Genomic DNA, 27,573 nt, shown 5'->3' on the forward strand with positions numbered 1-27,573 from the left:
TATCCCCACGCATTCTCCTTTTCTCAAGGGAGAACAATCCCAGTGTTTTAAGTCGATCCTCATATTCCAGTTTCTCCATACCCTTCACTAGTTTAGTTGCTCGTCTCTGCACCCTCTCCAGCAGTTTTATATCCTTCTTTAGGTAGGGAGACCAATGTTGGACGCAGTATTCCAAGTGGGGTCTGACCATTGCCCTATAAAGCGGCATTATAACTTTCTCCGATCTACTCGAGATTCCTTTCTTTATCATGCCCAACATTCTATTTGCCTTATTTGCCGCTGCCGCGCATTGTGCCGACGGCTTCAGGGTCCTATCTATCAGTACACCCAGATCTCTTTCTTGTTCACTTTTCCCCAGAGTTGCACCTGACATTCTGTACTCGTATTCCTTATTTTTACTGCCTAAATGCATTACCTTGCATTTCTCCACGTTGAACTTCATCTGCCATTTCTCCGCCCATTTTTCTAACCGACACAAATCGCTCTGGAGTTCCTCACTGTCCTCCTGCGATCTGATTGCCTGGCAGAGTTTTGTGTCGTCTGCAAACTTGATGATCTCACTGGATGTTCCGTTTTCCAGGTCATTGATATAAATATTAAAAAGGATCGGCCCAAGTACCGAGCCCTGGGGTACACCACTAGTCACTTTCTCCCAGTCGGAGAACTTCCCATTTATGCCCACTCTCTGCTTCCTATTTTCCAGCCATTTGCCTATCCATCTTTGTATATCTCCCTCTATGCCATGGCTTTGTAGTTTCCTGAGAAGTCTTTCGTGTGGAACTTTGTCAAATGCTTTCTGGAAGTCCAAGTATATTATGTCCACCGGCTTTCCACTATCAATTTGCTTGTTCACGGTCTCAAAGAATTGGAGTAAATTCGTCAAACACGATTTCCCTTTCCTGAATCCATGTTGACTGGGTTTCATCAAGTCATGTGTGTCCAAGTGCTGAACTATGCTATCCTTGATCAGTGATTCAATCATCTTGCCGGGGACAGACGTAAGACTCACAGGTCTATAGTTGCCCGGTTCTCCTCTCGATCCTTTTTTGAAAATTGGCGTGACATTCGCTTTCCTCCAGTCGTCTGGTATCTGACCAGTTCTGATTGACAGGTTTGCAAGTTTTTGCAATAACTCTCCAATTTCAATCTTCAATTCCTTCAAGACTCTCGGGTGAATTTCATCCGGTCCAGGGGATTTGTCACTTTTAAGTTTGTCGATCTGGTAGTATATCTGATCTAAGTTCACTTCGACTGTGGTGAGGCTGTCCTCTATTTCTCCTGTAAACAGTTTCTCCGCTTCAGGTATTGTTGAGGTGTCCTCCTTCGTAAAGACGGACGCAAAGAAGGAATTTAGTTTGTCTGCGATTTGTTTATCTTCCTTGATGTACCCTTTTCTTCCCTTGTCGTCCAGGGGTCCCACTGCCTCTTTTGCAGGTTTTTTCCCTTTCACGTATCTAAAGAAGGGCTTGAAGTTTTTGGCCTCCCGGGCTATTTTTTCCTCATAGTCCTGTTTTGCTTCCCTCACCGCCTTGTGACATTTCTTCTGTTCATCTTTATGTTTGTTCCAGGCTTCGGTTGTCTTCGTGCATTTCCATTTTTTGAAAGAGTCCTTCTTTACCTTTATGGCTTCCTTCACCTGTATGGTAAGCCATGCCGGTTCTCCTTTGCCTTTAGTTCTCCGATCTTTGGAAATCCTCGGAATGTAGAGATCTTGTGCTTCTGCAATAGTATTTTTCAATAGGCACCATGCCTGATCTACTGTTTCAAGTTTGTCCACCATCTTCTCGAGTCGTTTTGTTACCATGGCTCTCATGCAATCGTATTTACCCTTTTTAAAGTTTAAGGTGGTGGTTAAGGTTTTGACATGTTTCCCTTTCCCGATGTCAAGTTTAAAGTTGATTACATTGTGATCACTCGTTCCCAGTGGAACCATGACTTCTACTTCTGTTATCGGTCCAGTGAGACCATTTAGGACCAAGTCCAAGGTGGCGTCGCCTCTTGTCGGCTCTTTTACCATTTGCTCCAGGAAGCAATCCCCTAGCACCTCCAGGAACTTGGCCTCCTTGCCGCAGTTGGAGGCTCCTAGTTTCCAGTCTATTCCTGGGAAATTGAAGTCTCCCAATATAACTACATTGCCTGTCTTGCATACTTGTTTGATTTCCTCCATCATTTCTGAGTCAGTGACTTCCGCCTGTCCTGGGGGACGATAGTAAAGGCCAATTTTTATATCTGCGCCATTGCGACCAGGAATTTTGATCCAGAGGGACTCCAGCTTCTCTTTCCTGTCTGTTGTAATCATTCCAACAGAATCTATTCCTTCCTTAACATATAGGGCAATACCTCCACCTTTCTGCCCTTCTCGATCTCTTCTATATAGTTTGTATCCCTGTAGTACTGTGTCCCATTTGTTTTCTTCATTCCACCATGTTTCTGTTATGCCAATGATATCCATGTTCTCATGTCTTGCTATCGTCTCTAGTTCTCCCATTTTGTTTCCTAGACTTCTAGCATTTGTATACATACATCTAAGTTCCCTTCGTGTTACCTTTTTGGACCTTCTACTCTTGGCTGTCCTTACAGTTTCATTTACGGTATCCTTTACTGCTCCTGTGTTATCTCCCATGTTTGCTGTGTGGTCATCCCCTCCTGTGTCTGAGTTGTCCCTTCCTGCTTGTTCTCCTTTGTTGGCTGTGAGGTCGACCTCTCTTGTGTATGAGTAGTAGTCCTTTGTTCCTACGTCGGGGCATCCTGTTGTCCGTGCCATCGACCGGTTGTCGACTGTCGGCTTTCCCCTGTCCTTCAGTTTAAAGCCTTCTCTATTGCTTTCTTCATGTTGCCTGCCAAAACTCTTGCTCCTTCCTTGTTGAGGTGTAGTCCATCCCTTCTGTAGTACTTGCTTTTTCCCCAGAACGCCGTCCAGTTGCGCACGAAGTCGAAGCCTTCGTCTTCGCACCATCGTCTCATCCAGGCGTTGATCACTTGCAATTCCCCTTGTCTCTTTCCATCTGCTCTTGGTACAGGGAGGATTTCAGAGAAGGCCACCTTCACCTCCCTGATCTTCAAAGAAGGAGACCCTGGCAAGCAAGTTATCAGAAGAAAACCAGAGCCTTGGACCAACAAGATTTGAAATATAACCAGACAACAAAAGGTAGAAAAATTAATTTTATTTTCTGTTTTGTGATTATAATATGTCAGATTTGAAATGTGTATCCTGACAGAGCTGGTGTTGGACTGCAAACGTGAGCTAGGATTTAACAGAGAGAGGAAAAGTCCTTTTTGTTTCTTTATTTTATTTACACCACAGCGCCAGTGTGGTTAGGAGAAGCCAAAGGGGGTGAAAAAGCTATAAAACCCACCAGGAGTTTTGAAAAAAATCACCCAACTGGGCAGGAAAATCGAATTGAAAAACCAATTCAATAGGCCAGGGGTGTCCAATGTCGGTCCTCGAGGGCCGCAATCCAGTCGGGTTTTCAGGATTTCCCCAATGAATATGCATGAGATCTGTGTGCATGCACTGCTTTCAATGCATATTCATTGGGGAAATCCTGAAAACCCGACTGGATTGCGGCCTACGAGGACCGACATTGGACACCCCTGCAATAGACTGAATCGAATCAAAAATTTTTTTCCTGAATCTGGCAGCATTAGTTTGCGCTACTGTCTTAGACTTTAGGACCTGGGATTGGGGAGAGATGGCATCCTCAGTACTTTATAATGCAAGTGAAACGAGGATTTGGTCAGACTTTTGAAGGGTCTGCAGAAAAAAAATATTGTATAGGCCGGGGACATGAAACAGCAGGAAATGGGAACTTTTCTTCCTTCTATTTTTGTGAATGGAAAGGCTGAGGATGTCAGAGAGTTCAGTTAAAATATGTGCTTTATAAGAAAATGTAATAATGTGTTTTATAAAGTTTATAGCATAGCTGGCCTACCCAGTGAGGTGTTTCTAGTGGTGGTGGTGGCAGCGTGTCAATGTGTTGAGAGGAAGAGGTGGTCTGGGAAATTCTGCTGAGCAAACTCCGGGCCCATTTCCACCCCCCAGTTAGTCCACTCCACTCAATTGGTTCACACACTGAGTGGGTCTTTGGGTGTTGTGTTGGGATCTCTTCCAGTGGTTTATCAGTATCTCCTTCTGGTCCAAGGAAGGAAACTTTGTTATCCTTAGCATTGACCTACAGAATATGTTTGTAACAGCGCTGCTTGTGTGGCATTAGGCTATGTAGTGATCGAAAGAAAAAAACAGACCTTTGCACATTTTTGCACTATATGGTGGGTGTATGAGGAGATTCACATTTCCTGCACAGCTAAGTCCATGTGAAGTTACCTTGTGCTGTATTTGACATCTAGCAAGGTCTCTGTTTGAAAGGAAAGATCTAAACTTAAAAATGAAGTGGCCAGAAGTTATAGTAAAAGCAGATAGTGTAGCTGGTTTTAAGAAAGATTTGGACAAATTCCTGGAGGAAAAGTCCATAATCTGTTATTAAGACATGGGGGAAGTATCTGCTTGCACTGGATCGGTAGCATGGAATGTTGCTACTCTTTGGGTTTTGACCAGGTATTAGTGTCCTGGATTGGCTACCATGAGAATGGGCTACTGGGCATGATGGACCATTGGTCTGACCCAGTTAGGCTATTCTTATGTTATGTTCTCATCTGTAGGGGCCTTTGTTTTCACTTCTTATTTTAATGTATTTTTTTTCTGGGAACTTATCAGTGTTTTTTATAATGGGAACAAAAATGGAAGAGAATTAATGTGTGTGGGATGAGGGGGTAACTAATTTCTTCAGCTAAATAATTCAATCCACTTCAAACAGACATAGGAGAACTCACGCACCATTCACACACCCTCCAACCAAAAACGTCAAAAGAAAAAATCTGTTCGACAACCTCCTAGCCATTCGAGCTGCAACACTCGACCCCCAACTCTACAACCAATTGACATCGACCAAAGACTGCAAAACCTTCAAAAAGAAATAAAAACCCTTCTATTCAAAAAACACATAAAACCGAACTAACACAATCAGAACTGTCCCAAGCATCACCTGCAACTACTCCATATGTACTTCTGATGTCATGACAATTCAGACATAATTTATGTTATGTTATGTTTGGAATATAAGAAAATTTTCACTGCCTGTTTCTATTCTGACCATTTATTCCGTTTCATGGTCATTACAAAAAATATTTTTTTACATGGGGGGGGTGTCAAAAAATGATGGGCCCCGGGTGCCACATACCCTAGGTACGCCACTGCCTAACCCCACTAAAAAGTTTTATGTCATCTGCGAATTTTATAACCTCGCACTTCGTCCCTGTTTCTAGGTCATTGATAAATATATTGAACAACAGCGGTCCGAGTACCGACCCCTGCGGTACACCACTCGTGACTCTTCTCCAGTACGAGTAGTGTCCCTTCACTCCTACCCTTTGCTTCCTACCCACCAACCAATTTTTGATCCATCTATGTACATCTCCTTCCACCCCATGGTTCTTCAGTTTCCGTAGTAGGCGTTGATGGGGTAGATTGAATGTAGCTGAGGCTAAAGAGAACTAACATCCTTAATGCTACCACTCATTCGCTAAAACAGTAGAATCATTAAAAAAAATCATTTTTACAAATGATTATGTCCCTTCTTAACACATTAAACATAGTAGGTTCTTGTATCACATCCAATTTCTAAATTATTTCAGAACACTATTCAGCAAAACTGTACTTATCTGACTTGAATTAAAAGTTTACGCTATTCATAAAGATTCCAGCAAAGATGACACTCAGAGGGTCGTTCGGCATTGTTGTTTGAATTCTAGCAGCGTCTGATGTGTACAGGAAGGGGAGCAGGGTCGATCCCACGCCTGATGTTACCATCAGAGTTGGAGAGCAGCTCAGCTCCCGCTCTTGATTTTAAAGTCCAGCAGCGTCTGATGTGTGCATGAAGGGGGCGGTGCCAATCCCACGCCCGATGTTACCGGCAGAGTTTTTGGGACCCTGTGTTAGTTAATGTCCATAAGCTCTGCCTGGCTCTCTGAGATAAGGCCAGCTTCATGAACTTCCATTCCCTCAAGTACCTCTGAAAACTGGAAGTTAGAAGTAGGGAGACTTTCTTCCACTTCCTGCATTGGCCAATCTGGAACCTTAGATTCTGCTCTCTCTTTACAAGGCTCCTGCCCTGGTCTGTACTGCTGGAGAGTCTGAGCCTCATGACTCTCTCCTCCATACATAGTGTTACCAGATTTTCCTTCAGGAAGATCCAGACCCATAGCCATGCCCCAAGGACTGCACAGTGCCGCCTCTGTCATGCTCTGTTATGCCCCCGAAAGCTATCTGGACCCCCGGACCTCAAAAGGAGGGCATGTTCGAGGAAATCCAGACATCTGGTAACCCTACACAATGTCTTGGATTTTACATCTCCAGGCCTCTGACAATCAATCAGCTAGGGAGTTCCTTCGAGCCAAGATTTTTCGATAGAGATCCCAGAGGTGGATGAAGACTGGTTCTCTTTCACCCAGACCAGTATGCTATTGGGCATAAAGACGTTATAGGTTCTGGTCCCACCATCTTCGATGACAGTTTCTGACCTCTGCTAGATGCCTGAGGTTGGAGGCCTCTCTGCAGCAATTCTGATCACACCGAGGGGAAAGGGAAGCTGGGCCGTTGTACAGGGCCATGGTGAGACCTCATCTGGAGTACTGTGTGCAATTCTGGAGGCCACATTACAGTAAAGATGTGCGCAGAATTGAATCGGTTCAGCGGACGGCCACTAGGATGATCTCGGGGCTCAAGGGTCTCTCGTACGAAGAGAGACTGAACAAATTGCAGCTCTACACTCTCGAGGAACGTAGGGAGAGGGGAGACATGATCAAAACATTTAAGTACCTCACGGGACGTGTCGAAGTGGAAGATGATATTTTCTTTCTCAAGGGACCCTCGGCCACAAGAGGGCACCCGCTCAAACTCAGGGGCGGAAAATTTCATGGCGACACCAGAAAGTATTTCTTCACAGAGAGAGTGGTTGATCATTGGAACAAGCTTCCAGTGCAGGTGATCGAGGCAGACAGCGTGCCAGACTTTAAGAATAAATGGGATACCCATGTGGATCAAGATAAGGAAATTGGGTCATTAGGGCATAGACAGGGGGTGGGTAAGCAGAGTGGACAGACTTGATGGGCTGTAGCCCTTTTCTGCCGTCATCTTCTATGTTTCTATGTTTCTATGTACCCTGACCACATACCCCTGAGATTCAGGAAGATCATAAGGCGGAAGGGTAACAATGTCTACCATCTTGAAGAGGGTCCTAATTAGAAACGTAACAGCACAGCTCAGACTCCCTGGGCTCAAAGTTGTTTTACTGTGAAGAACTAATTTACCCATCTTAAAAATAGCACACATTGATGGATTCCCCCCTTAATGTGCATTTAACAAACATTTCTGACCTTATGGTCAATGCACATTGAGAGCACCCAACCTTGGAAGCACACAAAGTATCTGAAAAATGATAAAACTATGTAACATGACTTTTGTTCTGGGTAATTTCCTAAAAAATATAGAAAATGTCGGTTATTTCCATAAAACTTTGCTTTTGTGATCGGGATAGTCAGATTTTGCAATTTACCAATTTAGAAACATGAAAACACTGAATTTTCATGCTTATAAAGTCATAAAAAGCAACATACAAATCACAATTAACATGTATTTATATTGACATTATACAAAGATGACCACAGAAGATTTAGAAGTGAGTAGTTTTTTGAGAGTTGCAATTTTTTAAAACTTTTTTTTTATTAAATATCACATTATTCACAAGCAAAAACAACTTGTTTAAGAAATACAGAATCATTATCCACCAAGTAAAAGAAGAAAAAGAAAAGAAATTTAGTAATTAATCATAGTGGAGCTAATTCGTCCTCAGACCAACATTTAGGAAAGGAAGCGATCAAAATTACAGAGAAATATTATATAGAAATTGTGAAAACTTAAGAAAAGGCTTCAAACATCCAATACTATCCCCAAATTCAATTATTAGAGCTTGGATCTCCATCTCTTATTAACCCCTTAAGGCCCAAAAAGGGTCTTAGATGATCGGGCGCATAAAAAACATACTTTAAGCCCAGGTATTTAATTATACGACTGCAGGGAAAGGCCCCCAACTTCTTCACCCCTTCTCTCATCACCAGAAATAATTTACATCTTACTTGTGTTGATTTTGTAACGTCGTGGAATAACCATATATGTTGTCCACAGAAAAGTAGGAAACTGCAAGGTCATGGAATAGAAAGAGATATACTAAGATGGATAGACAAATGGCTGGAAAACAGAAGGCAGAGAGTGGGCATAAATGGGAAGTTCTCAGACTGGGAGAAGGTGACTAGCAGTGTACCCCAGGGCTCGGTACATGGGCCCATCTTATTTAATTCTTCATCAATGACCTAGAGGATGAAACATCCAGTGAGATCATCAAGTTTGCAGATGACATACATAGTAACATAGTAACATAGTAGATGATGGCAGATAAAGACCCGAAAAGTCTGCCCAACCTCATTCAATTTAAATTTTTAAATTTTTTTCTTCTTAGTTATTTCTGGGCAAGAATCCAAAGCTCTACCCGGTACTGTGCTTGGGTTCCTACTGCCGAAATCTCTGTTAAAACCTACTCCAGCCCATCTACATCCTCCCGGCCATTGAAGCCCTCCTCAGCCCATCCTCCACCAAATGGCCATATAAAAACAGACCCTGCAAGTCTGCCCAGTACTGGCCTTAGTTCAATTTTTAATATTATTTTCTGATTATAAATCCTCTGTGTTCATCCTATGCTTCTTTGAACTCAGTCACAGTTTTATTCTTCACCACCTCTCCCAGGAGCGCATTCCAGGCATCCACCACTTTCTCCGTAAAGTAGAATTTCCTAACATTGCCTTTGAATCTACTACCCCTCAACCTCAAATTATGTCCTCTGGTTTTACCATTTTTCTTTCTCTGGAAAATATTTTGTCCTACGTTAATACCCTTCAAGTATTTGAATGTCTGAATCATATCTCCCCTGTCTCTCCTTTCCTCTAGGGTATACATATTCAGGGCTTCCAGTCTCTCCTCATACGTCTTCTGGCGCAAGCCTCCTATTATTTTCGTCGCCCTCCTCTGGACTGCTTCAAGTCTTCTTACGTCCTTCGCCAGATACGGTCTCCAAAACTGAACATAATACTCCAAGTGGAGCCTTACCAATGACCTGTACAAGGGCATCAACACCTTCTTCCTTCTACTGGCTACGCCAGCATCCTTCTGGCAGCAGTCACCGCCTTATCACACTGTTTTTCACCTTTAGATCTTCAGACACTATCACCTCAAATTCCCTCTCTCCGTCCGTGCATATCAGCTTCTCTCCTCCCAACATATATGGTTCCTTCCTATTATTAATCCCCAAATGCATTACTCTGCATTTCTTTGCATTGAATTTTAGTTGCCAGGCATTAGACCATTCCTCTAACTTTTGCAGATCCTTTTTCATATTTTCCACTCCCTCTACTCTGTTACAAATCTTGGTATCATCTGCAAAAAGGCACACTTTTCCTTCTATCCCTTCAGCAATGTCACTCACAAACACATAGCTATGCCAGACAATCAAATCACAGAAGGACAGTGAGGAACTCCAGAGCGACTTGAGTCGATTGGAGAAATGGGCAGATAAATGGCAGATGAAGTTTAATGTGGAAAAATGCAAAGTGATGCACTTAGGCAGAAAGAATAAGGAGCACAGTGAACGAGAGCGGAGATATGGTATGAGAGAAGGTGAAAGATAAGCAGAAGCAGATGGCTTTAGCCCATATTGAACCAATGTATGGAGCTTCAACTGAATGTAGATGGTAAACATGATTTCCTTAGACTACTTACATTTGTATTTCAAAAGTTTCTCAACTTGATCTGTTTAAAACAGTTGCACATAGATTTCAATTCTAACGGGCTTTTCAACTCTGTTACCTGGTTTGTGCTGTTGCGTGAGAGTGTTTACATATTTCCAACTGTAGTTTTACATCCAAAAATTTTGCATTGTAAAAGGTAAGTAACTTAACTGTATTTTCTGCACAGTCACTTAGATTGCTTTCCAGACGACCTTGGTGACTTAGGCGAAGAGAAAGGTGAAAGATTTCACCAAGACATAAAAACAATGGATGCCAGATACCAAGGAAGATGGGATGCACACACGATGGCAGATCCCACTCTCAGAAGTCTTACAAAAGGAGCTTCTTGGGTGTCAAATGACTGGAAAGGTTGTATCATAAACTTGTGCACCACCTCTTCCGGGAGACTTTTACGGAAAGGGTGGTAGATGCGTGGAACAAACTATTTCCTAAGATTACTCCGGAGCCTATCACCTCTTAATTTCATCTTATGCCCTCTCATTGCAGAGTTTCCTTTCAAATGAAAGAAACTCGACTCATGCACATTTATATCACGTAGGCATTTAAGCATTTCTATCATATCTCCCGCCTTTCCTCCAAAGTATACAGATTGAGATCTTTAAGTCTGTCCTCATACGCCTTATCACAAAGATCACACACCATTGTAGTGGCCTTCCTCTGGACCGACTCCATCCTTTTTATATATAGCCTCCAGAATTGTACACAATATTCTAAATGAGGTCTCACCAAAGTCTTAATCAGGGGCATCAATACCTCCTTTTTCCTACTAGCCATACCTCTCCCTATGCATCCTTCAGGCTTTTTCTGTCACCTTTTCAACCTGTTTGGCCACCTTAAGATCATCACATACAATCACTCCCAAGTCCCGTTCTTCTGCTGTGCACATAAGCTCTTCGCTCCCTAATCTGTACCATTACCTCGGGGTTTGCAGCCCAAATGCATGACCTTGCATTTCTTGGCATTAAATTTTAGCTGCCAAATTTCAGACCATTCTTCAAGCTTCGCCAGGTCTTTCTTCATGTTATTCACACCATCCGATGTGTCTACTCTATTGCAGATTTTCATATCATTCACAAAGAGGAAAATCTTACCCGACAACCCTTCAGCAATATCATTTATAAAAAAGCCCTGGCCTACGCCCAAGCTCGAGTATGAACTTTGAGTTTATGAGAGACTATAATCAGTTGTGTGTGTCATCATCTTTTCTTTTTCTGTGAGGCATGAGAGCATGCAGACGACCCCCTGACCTGAAGAACTGGCCAGAGCCCCTTGCTGTGTAGTGTTGCGGGGAGACCAGGGGGACACTAATAATCAGGTACAAGAAAGAGAGAAACAAATGTTTTTCATAGGAAAGAAAGGTCTAGAACACAAGGGTAGAGCCAGTGGCGTACCTAGGGTATGTGGCACCCAGGACCCATCATTTTTTGACACCCCCCCCCCCCCAATTGTAAAAAAATATTTTTTGTAATAACCATGAAAAATAAATGGTCATAATAGAAACAGGCACTGAAAATTTTCTTTTATTGAACCTCATATATGTAACCATTATTCCAAACATAACATAACACAACTGATCAGCTCCCCTCAAAGAAGCGCAGAGTGGTAGTCATTGGGGACTCTCTGCTGAGGGGCACCGAGGGACCAATCTGCAGACTGGATATGCAGTTGAGAGAGGTTTGCTGCCTGCCAGGGGCCAAGATCTGAGATGTAACCGCCTACCTGGATCGACTCATCAAGCACGAGGACTACTTCCCCATGCTCCTTATTCACGTTGGAACGAACGACACTGCCAGGAACACCCCAGAGAATATACCTAAGGACTTTGGAGCCCTGGGTGAGAAGCTGAGGCAGATGGGAGCGCAGGTGGTCTTCTCCTCGATCCTCCCTGTAAGAGACAAGGGAAGAGCCAGGGAGGAGCGTATCCAGAGGATGAACGAGTGGCTACATGAATGGTGCAGGGAGATGAACTTCGGCTTCCTGGACCATGGAGAGGTACCAGAGGGACTGCAGGGACCAGACGGACTCCACCTGACCAGAAGAGGCAAGAACGTCTTCGGACGTCGACTAGCCCACCTACTTCGAAGGGCTTTAAACTAGGTAAGTTGGGGGAGGGTACCCACATATGCTCAAGCGCAGTAAGTAATTTTCCAGGAGAGGTGAGTCGACACTCCATCTCTGAGACCGAGGTAAGTACCAGCGCAGTAAGCAATTTTCCAGGAGAGGTGAATCGACACTCCATTTCTGAAACTGAGGTAAGTACACACAGTAAAAACAATTCTATAAGAGCCACTCAAACTCAGGCGGGAAATTCTACACAAGGTCTTAGCAAACATAAAGTATGGAGGGCTATGTATGTTAATGCACACAGCTTAGGCAATAAAATTCTAGAATTAGAGACAGAGATAACGAACGCCGACCTTGATGTAATAGCGATATCTGAGACTTGGTTCACAGACTCACATGAGTGGGACATGGCTATACAAGGTTACAACTTACTTCGTCGGGACAGAGAGGGCAGAATAGGGGGTGGGATAGCACTATACACTAGAGATAATATCAAAGTCACCAGAATCACAGATGTCAACTATACCGGAGAATCACTCTGGGTGAACCTGGCCAGAGGAAACAAAAAATGTCTGTATCTTGGTGTGGTATACAGGCCCCTTAAACAATAGGAAGACAGGGATATGGAACTAATCAAAGACATTGAGAACATCACTTTACGAGGGGATACGGTACTGCTAGGGGACTTCAATATGCCCGATGCTGATTGGAAGACACTTTCCGCTACTACCAGCGGCAGCAGAAGGCTTTTAACCTCCATAAAAGGGGCGCGACTCAAACAAATGGTACTGGAGCCCACTAAAGATCAGGCGACACTGGACCTGATACTTACCAACGGAGAAAGTGTTTCAGAAGTTTTGGTAGGCGATACGCTAGCCTCCAGCGACCACAACATGGTATGGTTCAACATCAAGAAGGCTTCACTAGATCAAACACAGCAACAAAGGTCCTCAACTTTCGGGGCACTGACTTTAAACGCATGGGAGACTTCGTCCATTGGGCGCTACAAAACCAAGCTGAAACCAATAATGTGGAGGCTATGTGGTCAATCCTGAAATGCACCTTGCATGAGGCAACAAACCGCTATACAAAAACAGTAAGCAAATGACAAAGGAAGAACAAGCCCCAGTGGTTCTCTGCAGAGATCTCGGATCTTGTTAAGGAAAAGAAAAAAGCTTTTATTTCCTACAAGCAAACAGGAAACAGAGTGGCAAAAGAGGACTATCTGACCAGGTCTAAAGCAGTCAAAGCGGCAGTCAGAGAGGCCAAGATTCAAACAGAAGAACATCTAGCGAAAAACATTAAAAAAGGAGATAAATCCTTCTTCAGATACATTAGCGACAGGAAACGAAACACAGATGGGATAGTACGCCTCAGGAAAACAGACGGGAATTATACAGAAACAGATTCTGATAAAGCCAAACTACTAAATGAATACTTTTGCTCAGTCTTTACCTGCAAGGCGCCGGGGACCGGTCCAAACTGCAGGCAAGGCAAACCTCAGAAGACCCGTTCCAAAATTTCAAGTTTACACCCAGCAGCGTCCACGGCGAACTATCAAAACTCAAGGTGAACAAAGCTATGGGACCGGACAATCTACACCCCAGGATTATTAGGGAGTTGTGTGATGTCCTGTCGGAACTGCTATCCGTGCTGTTCAGTCTTTCCCTGAGTACCGGAAAAGTCCCCATGGACTGGAAAACGGCTAACGTCATTCCACTGCACAAAAAAAGGTTGCAGGACGGAGGCTGCGAATTAAAGACCGGTGAGTCTCACCTCAATAGTGAGTAAACTCATGGAAAGACTTATTAAACACAAATTAGATACGATCCTGACCGAGGAGAATATACAAGATCCCCACCAGCATGGATTCACAAAGGGAAGGTATTGCCAATCCAATCTAATCAGTTTCTTTGACTGGGTTACAAGGAAACTGGATATGGGGAAGTCTCTGGACGTCGTGTACTTGGACTTCAGCAAAGCTTTTGATAGCGTCCCGCGCCGCAGATTGTTGAGCAAGATGACATCGATGGGATTGGGAGCAACATTGACGACATGGCTCAATGACTGGTTGAGGGGTAGACTCCAGAGGGTAGTGGTTAACAGTACCCCCTCCAATACATCGGAGGTGACCAGTGGAGTGCCACAGGGCTCGGTCTTGGGACCGACCCTTTTCAACATATACATAAGAGACCTGACTCAAGGGCTTCAAGGTAAAATAACATTATTCGCCGATGACGCCAAACTATGCAACACAGTAGATAACACCGCTTTGCCCGACAGTATGGAGCAGGACCTGCTCTTATTGGAACATTGGTCCTCGACTTGGCAGCTAGGTTTCAATGCTAAAAAATGTAAGGTCATGCACCTTGGCAGCAGAAACCCGTGCAGAACTTACACTCTAAATGGTGAGACCTTAGCTAGCACTAGGGCAGAACGTGATTTGGGAGTGATCATTAGTGAAGACATGAAAACTGCCAATCAAGTGGAGAAAGCTGCATCCAAGACTAGACAAATGGTGGGATGTATCCGTAGAGGTTTCGTCAGCCGGAGGCCCGAAGTCATAATGCCCCTGTACAGATCCATGGTAAGACCTCATCTTGAATATTGTGTTCAATTCTGGAGACCACATTATCAAAAAGATGTGCAGAGAATTGAGTCGGTTCAACGAATGACCACCAGGATGGTCTCGGGACTCAAGAACCTCCCATATGAGGAAAGACTGAATAAACTGCAGCTATACTCGCTCGAGGAACGTAGAGAGAGGGGGGGCATGATTGAGACGTTTAAATATATCACAGGCCGCATCGAGGTGGAAGACGATATCTTCTTTCTTAAAGGACCTTCAACCACAAGAGGTCATCCGCTGAAAATCAAAGGCGGGCAATTTCATGGCGACGCCAGGAAGTATTTCTTCACCGAAAGGGTGGGAATCATTGGAATGAACTTCCACTGCAGGTGATTAACGCCAGCAGCGTGCTCGATTTTAAAAAGAAATGGGATATGCATGTGGGATCTCTAGCGGGGTGAAGTCTGGGGGTGGGTCATTAGCATGGGCAGACTTGATGGGCTATAGCCCTTTTCTGCCGTCATACTCTATGTTTCTATCAGAAGTACAAATGGAGTAGTTGCAGGTGATGCTTGGAACAGTTCTAATTGTGTTAGTTCGGTTTTATGTGTTTTTTGAATAGAAGGGTTTTTATTTCTTTTTGAAGGTTTTGTAGTCTGTGGTCGAGGTCAATAGGTTGTAGAGTTGGGGGTCGAGTGTTAGGAGGTTGTTGAACAGTTTTTTTTCTTTTGACAATTTTGGATGGAGGGTGTGTGAATGGTGCGTGAGTTCTCCTATGTCTGGTTGAGGTGGATTTAATTATTTAGCTGGAGAAATTAGTAATCCCCCATTCCACACACATTAATTCTCTTCCATTTTTGTTCCCATTCTAAAAAACACTGATAAGTTCCAAGAAAAAAAAATACATTAAAATAAGAAGTGAAAACAAAGGCCCCTACAGATGAGAACATAACATAAGAATAGCCTAACTGGGTCAGACCAATGGTCCATCATGCCCAGTAGCCCATTCTCATGGTAGCCAATCCAGGACACTAATACCTGGTCAAAACCCAAAGAGTAGCAACATTCCATGCTACCAATCCAGGGCAAGCAGACACTTCCCCCATGTCTTAATAACAGACTATGGACTTTTCCTCCAGGAATTTGTCCAAACCTTTCTTAAAATCAGCAACGCTATCTGCTTTTACCATAACTTCTGGCCACTTCATTTTTAAGCTTAGATCTTTCCTTCCAAACAGAGACCTTGCTAGATGTCAAATACAGAAAGAACAAGGTAACTTCACAAGGACTTAGCTGTGCAGGAAATGTGAATCTCCTCATACACCCACCATATAGTGCAAAAATGTGCAAAGGTCTGTTTTTTTCTTTCGATCACTACATAGCCTAATGCCACACAAGCAGCGCTGTTACAAACATATTCTGTAGGTCAATGCTAAGGATAACAAAGTTTCCTTCCTTGGACCAGAAGGAGATACTGATAAACCACTGGAAGAGATCCCAACACAACACCCAAAGACCCACTCGGTGTGTGATCCAGTTGAGTGGAGTGGACTAACTGGGGGGTGGAAATGGGCCCGGAGTTTGCTCAGCAGAATTTCCCAGACCACCTCTTCCTCTCAACACATTGACACGCTGCCACCACCACCACCATTAGGAACACCTCACCGGGTAGGCCAGCAATGCTTATAAACTTTATAAAACACATTATTATATTTTCTTATAAAGCACATATTTTAACTGAACTCTCTGACATCCTCAGCCTTGCCATTCACAAAAATAGAAGGAAGAAAAGTTCCCATTTCCTGCTGTCTCATGTCCCCGGCCTATACAATATTTTTCTTCTGCAGACCCTTCAAAAGTCTGACCAAATCCTCGTTTCACTTGCATTATAAAGTACTGAGGATGCCACCTCTCCCCAATCCCAGGTCCTAAAGTCTAAGACAGTAGCGCAAACTAGTGCTGCCTGATTAAAGAACGAAAAAAAAATTTCGATTCGATTCAGCCTATTGAATTGGTTTTTCGATTCAACTTTCCTACCCAATTGAATGTTTGTTTGTTTTTTTTTTTTTCAAACATCCTGGTGGGTTTATTTTATAGCTTTTTCACCTCCCTTTGGCTTCTCCTAACCACACTGGCGCTGTGGTGTAAGTAAAATAAAGAAACAAAAAGGACTTTTCCTCTCTCTGTTAAATCCTAGCTCATGTTTGCGGTCTAACACCAGCTCTGGCAGGGTACACATTTCAAATCTGACATATTGTAATCACAAAACAGAAAATAAAATTAGTTTTTCTACCTTTTGTTGTCTGGTTATTTTTCAAATCTTGTTGGTCCAAGGCTCTGCTTGTCTTCTGATAACTTGCTTGCCAAGGTCTCCTTCTTCCTTCTTTCTGCATGCTAACCATCCATCTGCCATCTCTGTCCTCCCCGTTTCCCTTCCCTCCCCAGGAGGTCTGGCATCTTTCCTTTTTTCGTCTCCCTCCACAGATCCATCTTTTCTTAACTACCCTTTCATCCAGCATCTCTCCCTCCTTCCCCACCACCCCAGGGTCCACCATCTCTCCCTTTCTTTTCCCAACTACCCTCCTATCCAGTATCTCCATCCCCCCTTCCACACCATCCCTTGTGTTCAACTTCTCTCCCTTTCTGTTCCTTCCCTTTCTAAAAACCATGGTCCATCATCTCTCTCCCTCTTCTCTATTTTCAGACCCATTATTTCTTCCCACCCAAAGTCCGGCATATGTGCATCTCTTTGAACCCCCCATTCCCTCCGTGTATTTCTACACCAGGGCCCCCCTCCCTGAAGGCCTGTCCCTCCCTTAAAGGTCTGCATCCCACCCCTGAAGGCCTGTACCCCACCGAAGGCCCGCACCCCCCCGAAGGCCTGCTCCCCCCTTGAAGGCCTGCCCCCCTTGAAGGCCTGCCTGCCTGATCCCCTTAATGGCCTATCCCCTCCCTTGAAGGCCTGCCCCCCTCCTTGAAGGCCTGCACCCCCCAAAGGCCTGTCCCCCCTTTGAAGGCCTGCCTGTCCCTCCCTTGAAAGCCTGCCTGCCTGTCCTCCCCCCCTTTTAAGGCCTGTCCCTCCCTTGAAAGCCAGCATGCCTATCCCCCCCTTGAAGGCCTGTCCCCCCTTTGAAGGCCTGCCTGCTTGTCCCCCCTTTGAAGGCATGTCCCCCCCTTTAAGGCCTGCCTGTTCCCCCCCTTGAAGGCCTGCCTGCCTGTCATCCCCCCTCCCCCTTGAAGGCCTGATGCCCCGACCCACCCGAAGGACTGCTTGCCCACCTGGCCTCCCCGCACCATCTACAAAGCAGCCCGCAGCGAGATCGTGATGCCAGCGATCCCTGCGCTGCTTCGGTGCTGCTTCCTCTGCCACGGTCCCGCCCCTCCTCTAACGCTGCTTCGTAGGTGGTGCGGGGAGGCCAGGGGGGCGAGCGGTCCTTCGAGGGGGGGGGACTGAACGCCAAGGCCGGAAGCACCCCCTCAGGGCTTGCACCCGGGGCTGATCGCCCCCCCCCCCCCCCCCGCACCCCTCCCTTGGTCCACTACTGAGTAGAGCATCCCAAAATATTTCTTACAAAAAGGATGAATACATGGATACATGGAGCAGCCTTATAGAGACAAAAGAGTGTGATGTTCTCATTAAAGCTCTCTTCTGAGACTATTTTCCTCTTATTAGCTATAGTGTGATATTCACTGCTGAGCTGTCTCTTAGTCTCTCCTTTCTCTCCCCTCTCTCTCTCTGGTGAGCTGTGTTGTGATGGTCTGTTGAGCTGTCTCTTGGTCTTGCTTAGCTGCAATGTGACGTTCACTGCTGAGCTGTCTCTTGATCTTACCTTCTTCTATGTGCTTTCTGCCTCTCTCTTTGGTTATCTGGAGTATGCTGAATGTCTCTTAGCCTTTCCTTACCATCTTTTCTCTCTCTCTCTCTCTCTCTCTCTCTGGTGAGCTGTAGTGTGATGGTTCGTGCTGAGCTATCTCTTAGTCTTACCTTCCTATTTGATCTTTCTGCCTGTCTCTTTATCTGGAGTATGCTGAGCTGTCTCTTAGCCTTTCCTTACCATCTTCTCTCTTTCTGTCTCTGTCTTGGGTGAGCTGTAGCGTGATGGTTCGTGCTGCACTGTCTCTTGGTTTTACCTTTCAGATTGATCTTTCTCTTTGCTTAGCTGCAATGTGACGTTCACTGCTGAGCTGTCTCTTGATCTTACCTTCCTATATGCACTTTCTGCCTCTCTCTATTGTTATCTGGAGAATGCTGAACTGTCTCATAGCCTTTCCTTACCATCTTCTCGCTCTCTGTCTCTGTCTCGGGTGAGCTGTGGTGTGATGGTCTGTTGAGCTGTCTCTTGGTCTTACCTTTCTGATTGATCTCTCTCTTTGTTTAGCTGCAATGTGAAGTTCACTGCTGCTGTCTCTTGATCTTACCTTCTTCTATGTGCTTTCTGCCTCTCTCTTTGGTTATCTGGAGTATGCTGAACTGTCTCTTAGCCTTTCCTTATCATCTTCTCTCTCTCTCTCTGTCTCGGGTGAGCTGTAGTGTGATGGTTCATTCTGTGCTGTCTCTTGGTCTTACCTTTCTAATTGATCTCTCTCTTTGTTTAGCTGCAATGTGACGTTCACTGCTGCTGTCTCTAGATCTTGCCTTCCTGTATGCGCTTTCTGCCTCTCTCTTTGGTTATCTGGAGTATGCTGAACTGTCTCTTAGCCTTTCCTTACCATCTTTTCTCTCTCTCTCTCTGGTGAGCTGTAGTGTGATGTTTCGCGCTGAGCTGTCTCTTAGTGTTACCTTTCTATTTGCTCTTTCTGCCTGTCTCTTTGTTTATCTGGAGTATGCTGAGCTGTCTCTTAGCCTTTCCTTACCATCCTCTCTCTCTCTCTGTCTCGGGTGAGCTGTAGGGTGATGGTCTATTGAGCTGTCTCTTGGTCTTACCTTTCTAATTGATCTCTCTCTTTGCTTAGCTGCAATGTGACATTCACTGCTGAGCTGTCTCTTGAACTTACCTTCCTGTATGTGTTTTCAGCCTCTCTCTTTGGTTATCTGGAGTATGCTGAACTGTCTCTTAGCCTTTCTTTACCATCTTTTCTCTCTCGCTCTCTCTCTCTCTGGTGGGCTGTAGTGTGATGGTTCGCGCTGAGCTGTCTCTTAGTGTTACCTTTCTATTTGCTCTTTCTGCCTGTCTCTTTGTTTATCTGGAGTATGCTGAGCTGTCTCTTAGCCTTTCCTTACCATCCTCTCTCTCTCTGTCTCTGTCTCAGATGTGATGGTTCGTGCTGCGCTGTCTCTTGGTCTTACCTTCCTGGTTGCTCTTTCTCTTTGGTGAGCTGCAGTGTGATGGTCCCTGCTGAGCTGTCTTTTCCAGGATATGTCTCAGTGGTGAGTCTTTTCCCCTTTTCATCCACCATGATGACCCGGATTCCCTTCCCCTGTAGGTGGTCGCTCTTGGTGAGAATATTCAGATCCATTTCTGTGGCCGGACGCTTCTCATCCTGCAGCTTCTTCACGTATTCATCAAATTTCTTCTGCTGAGGTTCTGTTAATGGCCGATTAACTCCCCCTAGCTGTATCTTTTTCATTTCTTGTCCATGGCTTTGATCAGCAAAGAATTGTGCTGTTTTTTTGCTTCCCACAATATTTCCCACAGTGTTGGTGACATGTTCTCCAAATTGTTTTTTTATAAATTTACTCATAATTCTTGTTATACGGCTTGATAAGAGTTCTATGAATTTCTCAGATAATTCCTCACATGCCGTGTCCAACAACTCATCTCGTACTGCTTGCACATCAGGAATGTCACACCGGGCATCTTCCTTAAACTCAGCTGCAGATGGGCTTGAATCAATTTGACTAACTATGTATGGGACCACTCTCCCATCAATGATGGTTTTGGTAGGAATGGCGTTCACCATCTTGAGAACGTCAGCTGAATATTTTCCAATTTCGGCAACTATCTTAACACCTTTTAGGACAGATGCTTTCACCTTGGCTTCCTTCATCACGGTCAGTGCTACCGATTTTACGGTTTGCAGTTCGGACATCACAGTATTGAATGTGTCATAATCATTCGTGACATCATAAACTGCTGATCTGCAAACACTCTGTACCATAAATGTCAGGTTTCTTTTCTGAGAAGATATAATTGTAAATTTACACCCAGTCTTTAGGACACTCTCAGGTACTGAATTAATAACAATAAACTTTGTTAGATATTTCTTCACGGTGGTATTCTCTCTCAGTGCTGAACTTATCGTCTGCTTCAAGCTGCTCTCAATCATGGTCTGAAAGGTGGCTTGCAGGGCCTCCTCTACCCCAGCCTCTAAGGCCGTCATCACTCCTTCTTTGACAATTTCCTGCCCAGCATACTTTGCAGCCTGTATGAAGTTGTTCCTTACAGTCGAGCTTGTTGCGAGAGACTTTATTGACTGTTGCAGGGACTGTTTGCTGACAGAAGAAACTGCTGACGTTACCGTGCTTTTGACGGAAGTGAATATGGCTTTTCCTGATTTAATGATATCATCTGCCACAGATGCAAAGCTTTTTGCTCCTGTCACCAAACTTTTTGTCACTTTGTACACAGTTGTTACTGCTTTCTTAATTACACTGAAGCCGGCAGACAGTAAGGACAAGCAAATGCTTATGCCTTTGGAGAAGGCCCATTCAGCCCAACAAAAGGATCCTGTTATCATACCAACTATCCCAGATATCATGTCAGAAACACCCTCAGAAATCAGTCCCATTCCAAACTGGGTGGCTGTTCCAAAGGAGAGAGCACATACCAGGATCCCAGCCAGAATCTGCAGAGCTCCAAGGATAGTACAGATAAGAGCGTCAATGCAGAACTTCGGCTTCTGCTCTACCTCAAAGACAAAAGACAGGCCCATGTCATACAGTGAGTTCAGCTCCGTTGTGGTTATACAGTCTTGACCATCAGTCAGTGTGAAAACGGCTACATCTTTAGTGATTGCATCTTCCTTTTTCTTCTGAAGTTCTGATAACTTTGCTGTGGATTTGTCAATATAATCAAGCCAGGACTTGAACAAGCTCATTCGACATTGCATTTGCTTTGTGAAGTTTGGTTCTGCCTTATAGTGAGGCTCAAACTGTGCAATACAGGACAACTGGCCAGCAACTGTCGTGTTTGCCTGCTCAGATATATAGATATCAATTGCTTTTTTTGTTGCATTCAATAAATCAATTGCTTTCTGTATGTAGCCCTCTCTTCCCAGGTTAACTGTAATATATGCACGATTGTACTTGGCCATGGCACTAAACACTTGATCGGCACTCTCAGCTTTCTTCCAGTACTCTAATGCTCCATAATCATTGCCTTTATCTTCAGTGTGTAAGTACATACGATCCAGGGCTAACTTTGTGAAGTCATAGAGGTTTTTGGAGCTTCCTTCCAAGACTTCATTCATCTTCTTTTTTATTACTTGGCTGAGGTCATTCATTAGTTGGTCTATATCTCCATGGTCACAAATGTCTTTCTCATGGATTGTGAGCCATAGAGCCCAAGCCTCTTTTAATGCATTCAAAGCTGGCTTGAAATCCATTTTGTTCTTGAAACACCCAAAGACAGTGCGTAGAAGAGCCTTGTCAGAACAGGTGAACATATCCAGCTTTTCAAGATTTGAGTAGTTTCCATCAAACTTGTTAAGAAGACTGCAGAAAAAGGTGAACAATTTCTCTCGCATATTGACTTCCAGCAACTCATCATCCTCTAAATTGGCTATGCGTCTCTTCTCATAATCTGTCCTTAGCTGTCTCATGATCTCTACCGGTTGGTCTTGATAGGATGGGGCCAGGTTTTCATAATTTAATACCATCCGTACCATACCTGGATTTCCTTTCCTAGATGTGCGTCCAAATATTTGTTTCTCAACTCTCATGTTTTTAGGAAAGTGGGTAAGAATCACAAATAGACCACCACTTTCATTAACATCTTTGTTAATTTTAAAGTCTGTGCCTCTTCCACCAAGGTTAGTTGCAATAATTACATCTCCAGGTTTAAATGTTTTCCCTTCCACATTGTGTTTATCACTTCTTGTGTACATTGTTATTTTATCTGAACTGGGGACAGCCTGATATTCTAATAATTTCTTCTGAAGTTCATCAGCTGTTCTGACATCCTCACAGACCACTAACACAGCTTGGCCTTTAAGCCAGTCCTTTTCACTTGTTCTGTCCCTAACTTGTTTGCAAATTTCTTTTATCCAGGAATCCTTTCCTTCTTCCACCTGAAGAACTGGCAACTCAACTCTCTTTGTGTGGCGGTGTGTTGGGATTGGAAAACAAGATGTTTTGAAATGTTTTCTAAGAAAATCAGTTTCCGCTTCATCACCTAAGGTCCCAGACATCCCAAATATGGAAGTGTATCCCTTGAAGAAACAGTAATTAGACATAAAATTAGTTACATTCGTTAAAGGAGATATTGCTAACTGATGCTTCATCTCCAGAAACTGTTGGAGGCCACCTCCCCAGCGTTTGTTCTTCTCAAGTATACCTGTAGCTGTGAAGTCAACTGGAATGATTGCATCATACTCTTGACTCTCTGAAACTGTTTTGTCTTTTCCTGGATCTATAGCAGACTCTATCATGTACTCTCGGTACTTCACCATTTCAATGGCTTTCAAAGAATTTCCTGTAAAGACTTTTAATTCTTTATTTATATATTCCTTCAGATGTCCTGGCACTATAAGGAAGTTCTCATCAGTTTTTTCATTTGTATTTGGAGGTGTATAGACATCAGTGAATCTAAGCCTGGACTCTATTTCATTAACAGTTGCTGTTATTAAATCTTCTTCACTTACCATTGTACAAGCTAAGCCATGTTCTAGAAGAAGCATCTGTATCTTGTTATCATGTGCCACTGTAGAGTTTGCATCACAGATGACAGCTTTACCGTCCTGTACCTTATAGCATTCAAACCATATATTATCTTCAAAAACCTTTTGGAACAGAGTTAAAAGATCTCGCTGTTGAGAGGGTTCAAGCTTATTCATGATTTCCTTAATTACAGAATCATCAGCTCTTGATTGTTCATCTGTTGATTTATTTACTTTAGAAGCAAGCTTTTGGATATCCTCTTCAGTAAAGAACCCCAGAGGTAGCCCAGGCATCAGAATGTCTTGTGGGTTGAAATGTTCAGAAGTTTCAGATCCCATCACAGCTGTTGCTGCAGCTTTATAAAAATATTGGGCCCCTGTTGTCCAGAAATGTTTCCCAGTCTGAGCATCTTCAATCTTCTGGCATGTGCAGACTTTGGCCCAAATAGCAGCTAGCACTGGTTCTAAATGTCTCATCCCAGTGGCTGCATGTGAGAGGTATGTAACTTGCACACCACTGTCTAAAGTCATGTAGTCAACCTCATCTACAATGGTCATATCAAAAGGTCGGTCTCCTCGTGTTGTCTTCTTCTCAAAATTCTGCCGAAGGATGTCAGCAGCGATGTTACTGACTGTCGAATACAGAATATCAGCTTTATATGCCTCTTTGATAGCCTTTTCTCTTTGTTGTGAATCAGTCATTTCTTCTAGTCCTGTTGGAGGTATTACATTACAAGACACACCAAACATCCGAAACAGTTTCTCCCAGTCTTCTTTGTCACGACGAGCAAGTACTGGGTTACTTGTTATGACATCAACTTTCTTTCCACGGATAGCATGAATAAGGGCCAGCATAGCCACAATACTAGACTTTCCTTCACCAGTTGCAATCTCCAGAAGGCAGCCGCTGTTTTCTGACGTCTTGGAAAGAAGAAGAACCACGAGAGAAGCCAGCTGAGACAGTCTGGGGAAATAGCCTTCTATTTTCTCACCAGTATCTTTTACAATGGTGGTAGCATCCTGAACAGCAATTGATAAGCCATGAAGAACTTGAATCAATATTTCGTGATCTGGATTTGTGAAATCCAAGGATCTTGTTAAAGCTATGCCTTCCCTTTTCAGATCATCAGAAAGCTCCATCTGTTTAATATTAGACCAGTATTGAGGAATCTTCATTTCCATCCTCTGAAGGACAGAGCCCAGAACAGCCAGTATTTTTTCTGGATATTTATTTGCTCTCATCTCATCCAGAATTGTCTGTGAATTTTTGTCAGTTTCCTTATTCACACAAATTTGAAGATAATTCAAGGGATCTTTTTCTGTAAGAGCAGTAATGCTAGAGTTGGCATCTATCTGATAAGTCTGAGCCTTCTGGAGAATTCTCTCTACTTTTCCTGGTGACTCGATGACTTGAGAAGCCTGAAGACTAAAGGCGACTGCCTGTGTGGGGGTCCATATTCCATTAAATAATATTTGGCCAAGGTATTCCTGGCTTATGCTGGAGAGTTCAGAGAATATAGTTCTTGAGAGTTTCCATGCTAAGGTCTTGTTTGTTTTGTACAGAATATGTATGATATGAATGATGCAGCTGGATTTATCATCAATTTCTGTACCTGATGGCAATGATTGAATGATATCCAACTCTTCACGTCCCAAGTGGTTGACTGCTTGGAGGAGACTGAAGGCTTCTCTCAGGGACAGATTCAGGTTAGCCAAAGTTCTATTCAGACTGCTAAAACTCCAAAAGAACAAATTCTTCTCTGTAAAATACTGTAGGATACGTTGATATTGAAGAGCTTCTATGCGTTCTCTGATATTACACAATGTCATACTTGAATCTTCCTGGATATGATTCTCATTTAGAAGAACTCTAAATTTCTCTTCAACTTCTTTAGCCTTAAATAGAAAAAAAACAAGCAAAAGAAAGATAACATTTTATTTATTTATTTAATAAAATTCTGTAAACCTTAATTAAGATAGTATACTTCACTAAAACAACAATAGTACAAGAATCCAGCAAAAAATTAGAAACAGCATCTTTCAATCAGTTGGAAAAAGAACACTTCAAGCCTTTCCAACAACTGAAGTAAAGTTTCTGCTCCTTCAAGATCTACCAGTACCTTATTCCAGAGTTCAGCTGCAGCCACCCTGGATGCTTTTTTGCAGCAAATGATTAATCGGATGTCTTTAACAGTGGGAACTAGGAACAAGGTGACCTGAGTGGATCACAGCAATCTGACAGGCACATTCATTTGCAAGCATAAGAACATAAAAATAGCCTTACTTGGTCAGACCAATAGTTCTCACGGTGATCAGTCCAGGTCACTAGGTGTAGCAATATTCCATGCTACCAATGCAGGGCAAGCAGTGGCTTTTCCCCATATCTTTCTCAATAACAGACTATGGACTTTTCCTCCAGGAACTTGTCCAAACCTTTCTTAAAACCAGCTACGCTATCCGCTCATACCACATCCTCTGGCAACGCATTCCAGTGGTGATTAATTGTATTCCTCTTCCTGAAAACGTCCAGCTATCGTTTTGATGTATTAGGCCCAACGTCTTTAATTGTATTCCTCTTCTTGGAAATGTCCAGTTATCTTTTTGATGTAATCCGCTTAGAACTGCAAGGTACAGGCGGAATAGAAGTCATTAATGTAATGTAATGTAATGATCCATGTGGGGATGAACAACGTGAGCAACAGGAACTACAACAGAGAAGTACTGAAGGACCAGTTCCAGGCGCTAGAAAGGAAGATGAAGACCAGAATGCAGAGGATAGCATTCTTGGAGGTCCTGCCGGTACCCAGGGCAGATGAGAAGAGACAGATGGAGCTGCAAGCAGTCAACGCGTGGATGCGGCGCTGATGTAAGGAAGAAGGATTCCACTTTGTGCGCAACTGGACGACATTCTGGGGGAAGAGCAAGCTATACAGGAAGGCGGATTCCAACTCAGCAGAGGCTACTTGCAAGCAATATCAAGAGAAAAGTTGAGAAGCTTTTAAACTATGAAGAAGGGGACAGCCGACAGTCGACCGAGAGAGAGAGAGAGTTGATGATTCGGAAACCGGTATATCTGGAGGATACCGTGCAGGAAGAAGGAGGGGAAGACTCGCCAGATCACAGACAAGACAGACCGAAAGGGACACAAGAGGGAAGGACACGCAAGAAGGGAAAAGGCTGCAAACTCAAGTGTATGTATATGAATGCAAGGAGCCTTAGAAATAAGATGGGAGAATTAGAAGCTGTGGCACAAAAGGATAACGTTGACATCATCGGCATCACGGAAACATGGTGGACTGATGAAAATGTCTGGGGCACGGTGCTACCAGGATACAAACTATACCGCAGAGACAGTGACTCAAAAAGGAGGAGGCATTGCCATATACGTCAAAGAAGGAATTGAATCTACTGGAGAGAACATGCCACAAGAGACGGATAAGTTAAAGTCTCTATGGGTCAAAATTCCAGGAACAAATGGACCGGAAATGAGGATAAGCATCTACTACTGACCCCCAGGGCAGTCGGAAGAAATTGATGAAGAAATGATGGATGAGATTAAACGCAACTGCAAAGGAGGCAACGCAGTTATCATAGGCGACTTCAACTATCCAGGGATAAAATGGAACCTCAGTACCTCCGGCTGTGCTAGAGAGACCAAGTTCCTGGAAACTGTAGGCGATTGCTTCCTAGAACAACTTGTCAAGGAAAACACGAGAGGAAACGTAATTCTGGACTTAATTCTAAATGGGCTGCGAGTACCGGCACAGGATGGAGAAGTAGAAGGGACACTGGGAAACAGCAAACACTATATTATCCACTTCAACCTGGAAACAGGGACAAAACATCGGTCCAGAACGACGGTCATGTCGCTAAACTTCCGAAAAGGGAATTATGAAGGGATGAGATGCATGGTGGGGAAGAAGATAACCACTGTAAAGACGCTAGAGCAAGCTTGGTCTCTTTTTAAGGATACGGTCACCGAGGCACAAAATCTATATATACCGCGTATCAACAAGGGATCAAAGAGGAAAAAGAATAAAGAATCAGCGTGGCTCACTGTAGAGGTTAAGAAAGCGATCAGAGACAAAATAAAACCTCGTTTAAGGAATGGAAAAGATCAAAAACGGATGAAAACTGGAATAAGCACACACAACATCAACGCAAGTGCCATAAAGCAGTGAAAGGAGCCAAAAGAAACTACAGAGAAAAAA

At 43.7% G+C, this 27,573-nt stretch overlaps 1 protein-coding gene across 1 annotated transcript in view; it reads right to left on the reverse strand.

Moving 5' to 3' along the window:
- The window catches only part of LOC117366702, a 114,445-nt gene that overhangs the window by 35,623 nt on the left and 51,249 nt on the right, over positions 1-27,573 (reverse strand). The window contains exon 4 of the mRNA XM_033958432.1: positions 19,833-25,258. Within this exon, the coding sequence (XP_033814323.1) occupies positions 19,833-25,258 (5,426 nt within the window). The remainder of the gene's footprint in view (positions 1-19,832; positions 25,259-27,573) is intronic.

The sequence above is a fragment of the Geotrypetes seraphini genome, chromosome 1 (assembly GCF_902459505.1).
Source record: "Geotrypetes seraphini chromosome 1, aGeoSer1.1, whole genome shotgun sequence".
NCBI lineage: Eukaryota > Metazoa > Chordata > Amphibia > Gymnophiona > Dermophiidae > Geotrypetes > Geotrypetes seraphini.